We start from the raw sequence: 14,675 nt of genomic DNA on the forward strand, positions 1-14,675 counted from the left end.
GTGTTAAAGGACTAAATGAGTCAGATAACAAGCAGGAAACACTCCCCTACCTCTCTTCCCACCCCAGCTCCACAAATTTTAGTCTATAGGCAATGAGGAAGCAATAGCAGGTGTGTGGCCAGCACTGTGGCTCATGCCTGTAACCCCAGCACTTTGAAAGGCCGAAGGAGGACTCACTTGAGCCCAGAAGTTCGAGACGAGCCTGGACAACACAGGGAACCCTGCTTCTCCAACAAATACAAAAATTATCTGGGCATGGTGGCAGGCCTGTAGTCCCAGCTACTTGGGAGGCTCAATCAAGCCCAAGAGGTCAAGGCTGCAATGAGGCACGACTGCGCCACTGCACTGCTGCTTAGAGCAAGACCGTCTCAAAAAAAAAAAAAAAAAAAAAAAAAGAAAAGAAAAAGAAAGCACTAATTACAATGTTGGAAAGCCTGTTTCTTTAAGATAGGAAACCAACCTGCCTACCTCACAAGACAGCTGATGGCAAGGTTCAAAGAATATATAAAGGGAAATATTTTTTACATTACAGTTTTATGAGGCCAGACATGGTGGCTCACACCTGTAATCCCAGCACTGTGGGAGGCCAAGGCGGACAGATTGCTTGAGGTTAGGAGTTCAAGACCAGCCTGGCCAACATAGTGAAACCCCATCTCTACTAAAAATACAAAAATTAGCCAGGCATGGTGGTGCGTACCTGTAGTCCCAGCTACTCGGGAGGCTGAGGTGGGCGGATCACTTGAACCCAGGAGGCGGAGGTTGCAGTTGTTGAGCCGTGATTGCACCACTGCACTCCAGCCTGGGTGATAGAGTGAGACTCTGTCTCAAAAAAAAGAATGATGAATGTTATACAGAACCTTAGTAAATATTTAGTGAAAGGATCCCAATTTGTGTTTCAAAATTTTTAATGTAGAGATGGGGGTCTCACTATGTTGCCCCAGCTGATCTCAAACTCCTGGCTTCAAGAGATCCTTTCGCTGGCCTCCCTAAGTGCTCAGATTACAAGCATGAGCTACCACACCTGGCCCCAAATTATTAGATACATTATAAATCTGTCTCAAAAAAAAGAATGATGAATGTTATACAGAACCTTAGTAAATATTTAGTGAAAGGATCCCAATTTGTGTTTCAAAATTTTTAATGTAGAGATGGGGGTCTCACTATGTTGCCCCAGCTGATCTCAAACTCCTGGCTTCAAGAGATCCTTTCGCTGGCCTCCCTAAGTGCTCAGATTACAGGCATGAGCTACCACACCTGGCCCCAAATTATTAGATACATTATAAATCCTACTCAACGATCCAGAGTCAGACTGAAACACACAAAAGGAAAGCATTTGATGGAAGAAAACATGGTAGAAGAAAACATGGTGGAGCTTTGGATGTTCAATTAGTTGAAACAAAAAAGGATGCAGTTGTAAACCAATGGACAGTTCTCAAGGCAGCCTGCACCTTTCAATCACCGGAGGGCTTTAAAAATCATCCATGTCCAGACCCCTCTTCTGGAGACTGATTCAATCAGAGGTTGAGTTGGTGTGATGTGAGCCTGGCCATCCTTAGTTTCTCAGCACTCCCTGAGGGACTGATTCTAGGGCATAGCCAGGGTTAAGAACCACCGTCATAAGCACTGCTCGGAAAGGGAAACACGCTGGTTCCTCCTCTCCAGTTCAGATCTAAGTTGGTACCAGGGAGGTAGGTATTATGGAAGAAATGGAAGTTATCTTTAACCGAAAAAAACTTCCCATGAAAGTGCTTCCTTTCTTAGGAGAAAACAACGGCCATTAACTTGTACATGCATCAAATCCTTAAAGCCTTACACTAGTATCTTATTTCCATTTTACAGTTTAATTAGCGCTCAGAGAAGTTAGGTAACTTGCTCAAGGTCAAACAGCTGGTTAGGAAAGGAAGCCCGTTGCACTCGGTAAGTTGACTTGTAAAAATTCAGCCACTTCTCATCAAGGAAGACCAAACCAGAGCACACAGACAAAAAGACAGACCCTGGAGACTCCTACAACTGACAGCTTGCTTTTTAGTGAAAGGAAAAATTCCCATTGTTGGCAAGTAATTTATAAGGAGATTTCACAGTATTTTTCCTCATAGATGTCCCTTCAAAGCATGTAACTTTTTGAAAGAAGTTCTGCTTCCCTTGGACCTGCTCAAGCCTCAATCACTCTTGGCTGGGTGTGATTAAGGAGAGTCGTGGATACTTCATACAGTGCACATGGAAGCCATCCTCACCCCGGCATGCAATGAATTTCATCAAGCTCCCCACCACACCGGCACTATTTCTCCCTCCTCAACAGCAATGCCTCAGGAGTTTTCCACTGCAAAATGCTTTAATACACTAAATTAAAAAAAAAAAAACAGAAATTGAAAGAACATGTATTGAGGTACCTCCTTTTATTGGTGTAAGAACGAAAGTTCCAGATTAACCATGTCATTGTTTTATTTTCGCCATGGATTTTCTTTTTCACAAACTCCTTTGAAATTAAACAGACTTATCTGTAAATATCTTTCTACATTAAAACTACTTCCCAACCCACAAAGACCCCACTTACTATTAATTTCTGGGGAATTTCATTTACTCATTTTATGTAATATAAAAAAATCAACATTTTGCCAGCAGTTAAAAAGATTACCTTAAAGTTCTCAAATGACTTTCCACCAAGCCCCCAAAAGAAAACCACCCATATCCAAAATTTTAAAGCAATAAAAATTTCTATTTTCCAAAAAAGTATTTACAGACTGAAATTCAAACTCTACATTGCCATCAATGTAATTATACAAGCGCATACAAAGCCCTGGGAAAGAGGAAGTATTTCATTACAAAATATTTATGATCAAGAAAATATTGCTTGCCTTTAAATAAATAGAAGTGCCAGGAAATAAATATGCTTAAAGATGGCCATTTTCGCAAGTAAACGAAAAAGTACACATGTAAGAAACAAAGTGAAAATGCTTGAGCTTCAAAATGACTCTAGCAGTGTTTGCACAAATTTGTTATAAAGCGAGGTCTTCTGAAGACTTCCTCTATTTAGTTATAAAAATACAAAAAGAGGCTTTGGAGAAGGATTTCACCAGGCTGAATGCACGATATGCGCAGCCATCAGACCAAGACTGCACTAGGAACTTCCACCTATTGTTGTGAGCAGAACCGTATCACCAAATCATCTAAAAACATTTTCCTGTTTGAACAAAGAAATTCTCAATAACTAACTGATGCAGATCAAAACTGACTCGATCTAATGGCCACCAAGGAGCAGTTCTAGATCCAAGGGGACACTCGAGAGCCAAGGGGTCAAAGCCAATCTCATGTGTTTTACACGAGCCCAGGCTCATTTTCAGTCCGTTTGAATTACATCTACCTGGACCTCCATTTTTGTCTTTTAAATCCATTTTTTCGCTGTGCCAAGTATATTACACATCTGATTCTGTTTCCCTATATCCTGTCTCTTCCCTATGGGCTTTTATTGGTCTCTGAAGTCCCTGGAGATCTCCTTCAGTGCCAGCTCCAACTCTGTGTCGCAGAGCACGTCGGGCCAGCTCTCGGCTTTCCTCTTATCTTCTCTATGCTCCCTTGAAATCCCAACAGACAAATACCAATACAGCAGAAGGTGAACAATGTAGCCAAAATAAACACTTTCTAGTTAAAGTCTTTAAATAGAAGTTTTATCTTAGAGGACTCTTCACTGAAAGCTGGTCAGCAAAGTCCTATGACCATGGATCTGACAAAAACCCATGTTAAAACAGCAACCCGCAAAACAGTCTGCTGCCTATATTAGAAATTACCCAGTAATTGTGTCAAAAAGCTGTTAACACAAAAAATGTACACATTAAACAAGCAAATCCTTCCAAATGTATCATCAACCCCACTGTAAAAGATTGCACATGATAGTCTTCATTTTGTCTGTAAGGGAAACAAACAAAAAAACCCAGTTTCAGATGCTTGATTCAGTCGAACGTGGAAGTGCCACAGCTGAGGCACTCGCTCTAGTTCAATGCCATCAATGCCCAATGGCACGAGCTGGGTGCTGAGGCCATGACGAGTGATGGGGAATCCCAAATGTCACATCTCAGTCACAAATCTCTGGCGTCAGAGGGGACTGGGTTGCATGTACAACACGGATGGGGAGCCCACACTACTTGAAGGACTTTGGAAATGTGCGTCAAAGGAGCTCGGTGTGATCCCAATCACAGTATCATTCTGGGACACTTCGCCTTTCAGAAAGTCATCATCTTCATCTTCCACTACCTCCTGTAGAAACATCAGAAATCATTAGTAAGATCACCAGTGCTGACTGAAAAGCTTTCAACAATTCCTTCCTCAGGAAGGTGTTACGTTTGTAAAGATGGTGAAGAAAATATCTTAATTTCAAAAGAAAGCCAGTGTAGTGGCACACGCTTGTAGTCCCAGCTACTCGGGAGGCTGAGGTGGGAGGATCGCTTGAGCTCAAGAGTTCTGAATCCAGCCTGGGCAACGTAGCAAGACCAAGTCTCTAAAAAAACAAAACAGAACAGAACAAAAGCTCCCTCTGATAAGCACTTCCTTCTTACCAACATACCCACATAACTGCTCATCACACACTGTAATCATTTGTTTCAAGTCTGACTTGCAAACAGATTTGAAGCTCAATGGGGACAGGAAACATGACGAGTCATTCTTGCCCAGTGTTAGAGCTCTTGTACCTAACACAATGTGAATGAATTACACGCCCCTCAACAAATGCAAAACATAAAGAAAAAGATGAAAGGGGCTTATTAAAAACAACAACAAAAAGGCCATCTTGAAGCTGCTTTTAATGAGAAAACAAATGTGCTTCCCAAGCAACAGAGCAGCGAAATTCTTTATTCCTGGATTGTAACTTTCCTCTCTAGCTGTGACTGCCTCGGCTCCACCTCATGTAACCTGAAGGGTATACTGCAACCTGTGTCTTCACCACCCATTCATGAAGATCTATAAAACTAATGTAAACTGCTGGGGCAATTTCAACATGAGTCAACTGCAAATTGTTACTTGGTGAGAATGCGCAAGTGGCAAAGATGGAAATTTGTTCAGCTATTTTGTAATCAACCTTCGCTTCTAACATATCAGTATGTGAAGTGTCTGGTTTAAGCAATTTATCCAAAAAAGCCACAGACTCTATAAATAACAGCAAATCCTGGGCTTGGAATTTTATAAAGGCAAAATGAGTAAGACACGGTTTCGGTGTGCTTTTTTAAAGAAAACAGGGTCTTGCTCTGTTGCCCAGGATGGAGTGCGTGCTGCATTTACAGCTCACTGCAGCCTTGACCTCCCACCTCAGCTTCCAGAGGAGCTGGGACTACAGGTGTGCACCACCATGCCCAGCTAATTTAAAATTTTTTTGTAGAAACAGGGTGTCACTGTGTTGCCCTGGTTGGTCTCAAGCAATCCTCTGGCCTTGACCCTCTAAAGTGCAGGGATTACACGCATGAGCGACTTGCCACTTACTATCTGACTGTGACCTGGAACCAGAAAGGAGATTCCCAGAGTGTGCTCAATCAATCACAAACTGACCTTTTTCATGGGTTTCTTGAACTCCTGTAGCTCTTCAGCACTCACGTCTTCCCATACCTGATAAATAGGATCAATGAATTTCTTTGACCTGTCAACAAAGATCACATTTCAAAGTCAAGTTAAATACTTCAGCAGAAGTCAAAATTGGTTTGGATCTTTTCTCACAAGACCTATTACCCAAAACCAAGAAGTGAAAACTACAGCTCAAATAATTACATTAAAAAAAACCCGGCCAGGCACAGTGGCTCACGCCTGTAATCCCAGCACTTTGGGAGGCCGAGGCAGGCAGATCACAAGGTCAGGAGATAGAGACCATCCTGGATAACACGGTGAAACCCCGTCTCTACTAAAAATACAAAAAATTAGCTGGGCTGGTGGCGAACGCCTGTAGTTCCAGCTACCCAGGAGGCTGAGGCAGAATGGCCTGAACCTGGGAGTTGGAGCTTGCAGTGAGCCGAGATCATGCCACTGCACTCCAGCCTGGGCGACAGAGCGAGACTCTGTCTCAAAAAGAAAAAAAAAAAAATCCACTTTCTCCAGTGTCAATGTTTAAAAGTACCTACCTCTTCAGCACACAGGGATCAAAGGGGAAGAAGGTGTCCAGCGGGTTTGTGCAGGTCTGCACTGAGTCTCCTCCAGCGGTACTTCTAATGACTGGCAGCATCTGGCGATTGTTCCTCTCAATGATGGTGTAGCAGAAGACGAGCTGGTACTTACTGTGGAACAAAAAAACAACACAGACAGAGGCATTACCACGCTGGAGTGACTCTGTGCGGATGTGAGCTGCGTGTGACAACTGTACCTACCACACAGAAATTGCTGAATATAACATGTGCTAGTAAAAATAACAATATAAAGCAGAAAGTAACACTTTTAGGGTACCGTTCTATGGGTCTTCTATTTGCAAGTTTGCTAAGGAGAAAGAAAACGTGGCTATCACTCAGAATGTGAAACTTGGCTTATATTTTAATGAGTAATAGATATTATTCATTAAAAATAAATGTTTGCAAGGCAAAACTCTTAGATTACATAACAATAGGTGTCTTTATTTTTACTGTTTGCAAAAGAATTAGAGGGTTGGTGGAAAAGGGATTCAGGAGTTACTCAGGAGGAAACAGTGGTTGGTGAAGAGACTTGCTGAAGAAGCACTGAAGAAGAAATAAGCCTTTACTGAAGGAGGGACACGGGGTTGACTAAGTCATGACCTCAAAAACAGGCACAGAAAGGACTAGGCATGCTAAGTGAGAACAGTTAAATGCACAGAAGAAAACATAAAATAAAAAAAGACAATTATGTTTTTAATTTTTCCAGTAGTTGTCTCTAAATGACTGAGCAACTTAAAAAATTATTTATTGGACAGCTTCTCCAAGATGAGGACTTAGATCTCACTTCTGTCACTCTCCATCTCAGGTTCTCAGGTCACCATGGCAACTTCAAGCCACATACTTTGATTTCTGTCCTGTTAGCCGAGGCTCACAGCACTTGACCCCTCCTCCTGGTGGAGGACACATCAGCAAAACCACATTGGAGGGTGGTTTGCACTATGAGGTAAAGTCGAAGATCTGCATCTCCTACAACCCCGCAGCTGACCGCACTTCCGGGTGTGTGACAAGGAAGCGTGTGCCCACACACAAGGACACACACACAAGAGTGTTCCTGAGCATTAACACACTAACACAGCTGGCTGGGCGCGGTGGCTCACACCTGTCATCCCAGCACTCTGGGAGGTTGAGGCAGGCGGTTCACTTGAGCTCAGGAGTTTGAGACCAGCCTGGTCAACATGGTGAAACCCCGTCTCTACTAAAAATACAAAAATTAGCTGGGTGTGGCGGCAGGCGCCTGTAGTCCCAGCTACTCAGGAGGCTGAAGCAGGAGAACTGCATGAGCCTGGGAGGTGGTGGTTGTAGTGAGCTAAGATCGCGCCACTGCACTCCAGCCTGGGTGACAGAGCAAGACCTTGTCTCAAAAAAAAAAAAAAAAAAAAAAAAAAAAGACAAAAACTAACAGATGAAATCCCAACAAAGACTCAGCAAAAAAGATGCCCAGAACATAACACAGCAGTTAAAATCAAAATAAAGCTTTGTGTCAATATGGTTCAATCTCAAAACCATCACGCGGGCAAAAGCAACAGCTACAGATGATACACACCTTTATTTACCATATCTGTACCTAGGCAGAGACTTTTATTTCAATCCCTTGCTCTTAGCCTCACATCGCATCACACTCTGTGCCTCCAACGTGCATGCCAACCCCAAATCGAGAGCCCCTGGACGAGATGGTTCACAAATGCAGTCCTCTGTCCCCCCCTACCCCCCCGAGAATATACCAGGGAGCAGCGGCCTCTGCTTTGCTTCATCCATCCTCTCTTCGAGCTGCTCACCATCTTAACCAACGTGCTGAAGCCTCCACCCACTCACCGCCGTTGCTTATTGATCTTTTTATGCCTTTTCCTAATCCTTTACTATCATTGAGACTCAGAAGAGAGGACACCTTGAACCAGACGCCTAGCAAAGGAGAACTAAAGAGGCTGACAGAGCTCAGCAAGCTGCTGGCTCTTATCTGTTGAAGATTTTCAGCTATGATCCGGCCTAAATATCCTCATTGAATATTCAATTCTCCAATTCGCTTCCTCCATAAAGCAGAATAACTTAGTGAAAGCTTACAAAGGAGCCAGACTACATTTAAATCTGTGCTGCCAGTCTAGCTCTATGACTTTAGGCAAGTGATTTTACCTCTCTGTACCTCCACCTCCCTGTTGATAAACAGGGTTTCATCCTAGAGGGCTGTTTGAGGATCAAATGAGTTCTATGTAAAGTGCTTAGAACTGCCTGGCACAGAGCAAAGGCTATGGATTAGCCATAGCTACCAGACCTGAGAGAACAGAACTCTCTAAACCAATCTCTTACAGGTGAACATTTGCCTCACGTCCAGTTTATTTCTGTTACTATCACAGGAGTCACTCTAATAAGCATCTATGGCTTTGCCCCTCTCAGCTTACTGGTTGCCTTACTTATTTCAAAGTGCTGCCCTTTGGACAAGAAGTAGTAGCAACTTCCAATGCCATCAAAGTATAAAAACAATAGCTGTATCACAGTATTTCCTGCAAGGACTGGGTTGTTTTTGTTTAAGAGACAAGGTCTCATTCTGGAGCCCAGACTCGAGTGCATGGTACAATCAGGGCTCACTGCATCCTTGAACTCCAGGGCTCAAGTGATCTTCCTACCTCAGCCTCCTGAGTAGTTGGGACTACAGGCACAGGCAACCACACCCAGCTAATTTTTAAAAATTTTTTGTAGAGATAGGGTCTCACTATATTGCTCAGGCTGGTCTTTTAACTCCTGGCCTCAAGCAATCCTCCCACCTCAGCCTCCCAAAATGTTGAGATTACAGGCGTCAGCCACCATGCCTGGCCTTTTATAATGTTACTAATTTCACAGAAATTTAACAGACTCTTACAATACTAAACATAAATAAAAATATTTTTTAAAACTCCCATCAAGAGGCCGGGCGCGGTGGCTCACGCTTGTAATCCCAGCACTTTGGGAGGCCGAGGCGGGCGGATCATGAGGTCAGGAGATCGAGACCACGGTGAAACCCCGTCTCTACTAAAAATACAAAAAAATTAGCCGGGTGCGGTGGCGGGCGCCTGTAGTCCCAGCTACTAGGAGAGGCTGAGGCAGGAGAATGGCGTGAACCCGGGAGGCAGAGCTTGCAGTGAGCCGAGACTGCGCCACTGCACTCCAGCCCGGGCAACAGAGCAAGACTCCGTCTCAAAAAATAAAAAAATAGGCCGGGCGCGGTGGCTCACGCTTGTAATCCCAGCACTTTGGGAGGCCGAGGCGGGCGGATCATGAGGTCAGGAGATCGAGACCACGGTGAAACCCCGTCTCTACTAAAAATACAAAAAAAAAAAAATTAGCCGGGCGTGGTGGCGGGCGCCTGTAGTCCCAGCTACTCGGAGAGGCTGAGGCAGGAGAATGGCGTGAACCCGGGAGGCGGAGCTTGCAGTGAGCCGAGATCGCGCCACTGCACTCCAGCCTGGGTGACAGAGCAAGACTCCGTCTCAAAAAAAAAATAAATAAATAAATAAAAAATAATAATAAAAAAATAAAAAATAAAAATAAATAAATAAATAAAAATAACTCCCATCGAGAAAGTGTAAATAACTTACTTTGTGATTGCAGCAAAAAAGTTAACCACTGAGGGTAGGCAAATCTTCAGGGGATTTAGCTGGCTCATCACTATCCGCTCAAAATTCAGACTCTGAAGATACTGCAAACCTTTGGTTTAAAAAAAAAAAAAAAAAGATTTTTTTAAAGGTACAAATAAGTGAAAAGTGTAAGATATCTTTAAAAGCGCAAATTATCACACATTTAAAAAAAAAACTTAAAAAATTTATTTGCAGAAATGCTTTAAATAAAGGTCCATGTAGATAGTCACACAGTATATGGCCCAGAAGAGTATCACTAGGCTAACCACATTCATTGATCACCAAGGCAGCTTCTCTAAAGAAAACTCAGGAAGTAGAAGGCTGTAAGATTCCACGACAATGTGAAGTTCATACGTTTGTAAGCTCAGTGTATGCTGAGTTAATACAGAGGGAGAAAAAGACCTTGTGATCTGGTTTCAGCTAACAATTGTGACAGGCAACAAAACAAAACAGCAATTTGATTCTAGCTCGCATGTCTTGTTAGTGAAGCTGAGTGCTGTTTTCAGGTGCACAGTAGTCATTTGTAGTTTTTTTTCTAAACAAGAAAACTCCAAATTTGCCTTCTACCTCAACGGAAGGCAAATTTAGACAGAAACCACTTTCTTAGACTTAATGAATATAATTCTCTCCTACATGGGTAAAATAAAGACATCACACTTATTTTAAGAGGCAAGCTGACCAACTTAAGTATATTTTTCTTAGGGGTTTCTTGGATGCATATTTCAATAAAAATTACCTAAATGGGATGTCACGGCTTACAAAAACAAGATATTTAACTCAGATTCCTGACATTAATTTATACAAAGAAAAGCAGAGCTTGCAGTTACTTACCTTGTGATAAAACCTCATCCTACTACTTCATACAACATCTTTTAGAAGCATGTAGGATGTAGGTAAACACATATAATGCAACACGTACAACTTTCAGTTTAGAGCTGTGGCTGTTAACCCAAGGAGACTGTGACCCCCGCAGAGGACACCTGGCAGTGTCTGGAGACAGTTTTAGTTGTCACAGCTGGAGGTGGTCAGGGACTGCTGTTGGCAGCTAGTAGGTGGAGGCTGTTAAACATCCTACAGTGCAGAGGACAGCCCCCGACAATGAAGGATGATGCAGCCCAAATGGCAACCGTGCAGGGTTGAGAGACCCCGGTTTAGAGGAAGTGACCCACAAAACCATGTGAATTATATATAAACATAAACAGAACAATCTACAATGACTTATAAACACTGTTCTTGGAGGCTCTCTTCAACTAAAATACACTAATCTAGTAACTTTCAACTGATAGATTTGAATTATAAGTAACTCCTAGAAATTAGCAAAACAATACTGGTCAATTAAGTCTCAAGGCTTCAGGCAGAGTTTAATCTATATAAACTCAAACTTCAGGGTCAGCCGAACCTGGCTTCAGCTTTCTAATCCTGCCAATAACCATGTGATCTTGGGAAAATGACTTTCCTGTGCTTTGGTGCTGTCTGTAAGGGGAGAATACCTGCCATTTACTGGGCTGTTACAAGGACAACAAAGAGAAGGTGCATCCACCTGAAGCTTTGTACTGGGCACTGGCACAGCCCAGGGCTCAGCCTCACCTCTGGAGACATCTTCACATTTCAAACCTTCAAAGACAGAAACCTCTTTCTTAACCTCAAATCCATCTTAAGGGGTTTGTAGGGTTCTCAAGCTCAAACCTATCTTAAGCGGTTTGTAGGGGCCTATGAGCTGCTTGAAATTATAATTAAAAGTTTGAGTGTACATGCAGTTTTCTGAATCCAGTTTTTATAAAAATCTCAAAAAAGTAATGAATCACCACTCTGAAGGGTGACAAGAACACAAGGAAAATCCAGTCCAGCACTCCCACAACACTGACCTTCTTTCAGGTTTCCGCTCAAAAGCTGCTTGTGTCTAAAAACAAAGGTGTAGAACACAGCTTGGCAGGCTGAGTAAAACGGTCCATGGAGAGCAACATCGCAGAATGCCTTTGTTCCCGAATCCTGGTTATTAAGGTATATGTGCAGCCAGTTAACCAAAAGATCTAGGCATGATTTTACAGTACTAGAGAAAAGAAAAATTCAAGTCAACTTTACACTTCATAAAAAAACCAGAATAACACAAAAACACACAACTGCCTTTCATTACAAACCATGCTAAGTAAGTTCATAGGTTTCTTTAAATAACACCCATGGGTACAGAGGAAAAGCAAAGAAAGGAAGGATAAGGGTGGGTGCGTAGGAGGACAACCTTCCAATTACAAGGCAGAGTAGCTCTGACCTTCTAGGAACAGGTGAGCCCCTAAGAACGTCCCAAAGGATGGAAAGCAGGTTCTCCTAACCATCTCGAAGGCACCCCTCTTAGGGTGATTGGCCAAATAGGACACGTTCACCAACACCTCTCAAGAGAAAGACGGTCTGGTGGACTTCAGTATTCCCTGATGCATCCTAGTCAAGTCCTATGGTAAATAATTTTGTGGTTGGGGAAGGGTTTCAACAGCATCCTTGTCCAAAGATATCTTCATCGGCCACTGGAAGAAACTGGCCTCCTAGATAGGTCTATTACCTTTAAGAGGGTTTTTCTTCAGCTTTAACAGATACAATAGATTCGGAATGCAAATGAAAAAATGACAAACCTACAAAAAGAATCAAAACAGTATACAACACTGTCCTCTATCCACAAAAACAAATGGATCTTTAAGTGCAACCACACAAAAGAGATGACAAAAGCCTTACATACGGGGTTTTATATATAAAAAAGGAGACACTTTATTCTAAAATCACCGCTTAAAAATATAAACGTCTTGCACAGAGTAGGGATTTTATTCACTTTAAAAACATACCAAGAACATAAGGGAGACATTTCTGACTTGAGACAGAAGCATGATATTAAAAAGTACTCGGAAAATTAGGCTACTTACATAAGAGGAATAAATTTAGCTCTTGCCAAAAAGCTTCCAATATAATTTCCAGCAGCCTGCCTGATGATGGCAGGATTACTTGGATCCTGCAATTTTTTCCAGAGATGTTCCAAAAATGCCTCTGCGAATCCCTATAAAAAGAGAGGGTGTCAGTGTGATCTTTTTTAATGCCTAAGATAATCTGGCTATCCAAATCCTAAGATTTTTACTTCACCAATGTGGGGAAAAGTTCTACTATCTCGTAAGTATCTCACGGTCTTCATTTTTAAAACACATTGAGAAAATACCACTAAAAACAAAAGGCATCTTGGGTGTTAAATAATCCAATGGATCCCAAACCTAGCTAAGCATCAAAATCAACCCGGGGCCAGGCACAGTGGCTCACGCCTGTAATCCCAACACTTGAGGAGGCCGAGGCGGGTGGATCACCCGAGGTCAGGAGCTTGAGACCAGCCTGGCCAACATAGAGAAACCCTGTCTCTACTAAAAATACAAAAATTAGCCAGGCATGGTGGCAGGTGCCTGTAATCCCAGCTACTTGGGAGGCTGAGGCAGGAGAATTGCTTGAACCCAGCAGGCAGAGGTTGCAGTGAGCTGAGATCATGCCACTACACTCCAGCCTGGGTGACAGAGTGAGACTCCGCCTCAAAAAACAAACAAACAAACAAAAAACAACAAAAAATTCAACCTGGGAGGTACAAATTCAATAGGTTTGTCACAGGGCTTTGGAATCTGCATATTACAAAAGCTCTTCAAGTGATTCCAATGTCAGCCAGAACTGGTGACCAACAATAATTCACATCCCATGGAGCTCCACACGGGCACTCTTGTGAGTGCAAAGCACCTTTCCAGTCTCTGGACACACTGAACTCAACCATGAACAGAAATACGGACTAACGTACAGCTGGCATTTGAGTTAATTATGGCAATCATGGAAAAAAACAGACACAGCTTCTCACCAAAGGGTGTAACTTCCAACTTCTCCTAAATAGCACCGTTCTAAAGCTAGGCACGCCCACGTGGGCAGACTGAATTCAATCTTCTTTCCCATGACCAACACTCTCCTGACCTCTAGGAAGCCACAAAATTGTTGCAGAGAAGGAAAAGCCTTCTATATTCTTTCCCCCACCAAAAAAAAAAAAGAGAAGAAGAAGAAAAGACAAAGCCTAAAGTTTTTAAAATTCTAGATTAATAAGTTGGTTTGGGCTAGTTACAACTCAACCCTTGGAAAGAACAAAGGAAATACAGTTAATTACCCCATATGAGATTTTAATAGAGAAAGGCTTAAGGGAAGAGCACCACCTAGTGACCAAAAGGCAGGATGACATTTTCGGAGCACCTAGTTGGGCTGGCAGGCAGCAATCTGTTTTCTCTCCAAGTGTACTGAGAAGGGAACGTGGGCCAGGCACAGTGGTTCACACCTGTAATCCCAACGCTTTGCGGGGCAGGAGGCAGGCAGATCACTTGCGGTCAGGAGTTCAAGACCAGTCTGGCCAACATGGCGAAACCCTGCCTCTTCTAAAAATACAAAAATTAGCCAGGTATGGTAACCTGTGGTCCCAGCTACTCGAGAGGGTAGGACTGAGAATCGGTTGAGCCCAAGAGGTGGAGGTTGCAGCAGTGGGCAGCAGAGCGAGACTGTGTCTCAAAAAAGAAAGGAAAAAAACAAAAAAAGAAAGGAGAATGCGATTTTATTAAGCAGACTAGCAAGTAAGCTCAAGGAAAAGAATTATTTACTTCATGGTCTCCGTCCACCCCAGTTTTTAGGGAAAATTTTCGGGCAAAAACAAAATAAGCTAAGATAAGGTTAATCACATTCTTACTCACCAATTTGAAACTACAGAGGTAAAACATGAAAAACTGTACATGGCAGGAGGCATGGGTGGGCAACAGGAGTTTGTCAAAGATGTTTATCAGGTCGCGATACAGATCCTTTGTTTTGCCGTTATCAACCTTACCTACAGGGAAAATTTGGCATGTTTTTATAAAGACATATTTTCAAGTTTCATCTGCTAGATTTTTTATAA

At 42.6% G+C, this 14,675-nt stretch overlaps 1 protein-coding gene across 3 annotated transcripts in view; it reads right to left on the minus strand.

Annotated features, from left to right (window-relative positions):
- Positions 1 to 2,381: 2,381 nt before the first annotated feature.
- Positions 2,382 to 14,675, minus strand: part of RRN3 (RRN3 homolog, RNA polymerase I transcription factor) — a 34,751-nt gene continuing 22,457 nt past the window's right edge. For all 3 annotated transcript variants that reach the window (XM_055252461.2, XM_055252460.2, XM_063623753.1), the window contains 7 exons: positions 14,476 to 14,606; positions 12,649 to 12,779; positions 11,608 to 11,792; positions 9,704 to 9,812; positions 6,096 to 6,248; positions 5,533 to 5,620; positions 2,382 to 4,251 (listed from right to left, as the gene is read on the minus strand). In XM_055252461.2, coding sequence (XP_055108436.1) covers positions 4,090 to 4,251; positions 5,533 to 5,620; positions 6,096 to 6,248; positions 9,704 to 9,812; positions 11,608 to 11,792; positions 12,649 to 12,779; positions 14,476 to 14,606 — 959 coding nt within the window. In that variant the 3' untranslated portion in view covers positions 2,382 to 4,089. The remainder of the gene's footprint in view (positions 4,252 to 5,532; positions 5,621 to 6,095; positions 6,249 to 9,703; positions 9,813 to 11,607; positions 11,793 to 12,648; positions 12,780 to 14,475; positions 14,607 to 14,675) is intronic.

Source organism: Symphalangus syndactylus, chromosome 18, assembly GCF_028878055.3.
Source record: "Symphalangus syndactylus isolate Jambi chromosome 18, NHGRI_mSymSyn1-v2.1_pri, whole genome shotgun sequence".
NCBI lineage: Eukaryota > Metazoa > Chordata > Mammalia > Primates > Hylobatidae > Symphalangus > Symphalangus syndactylus.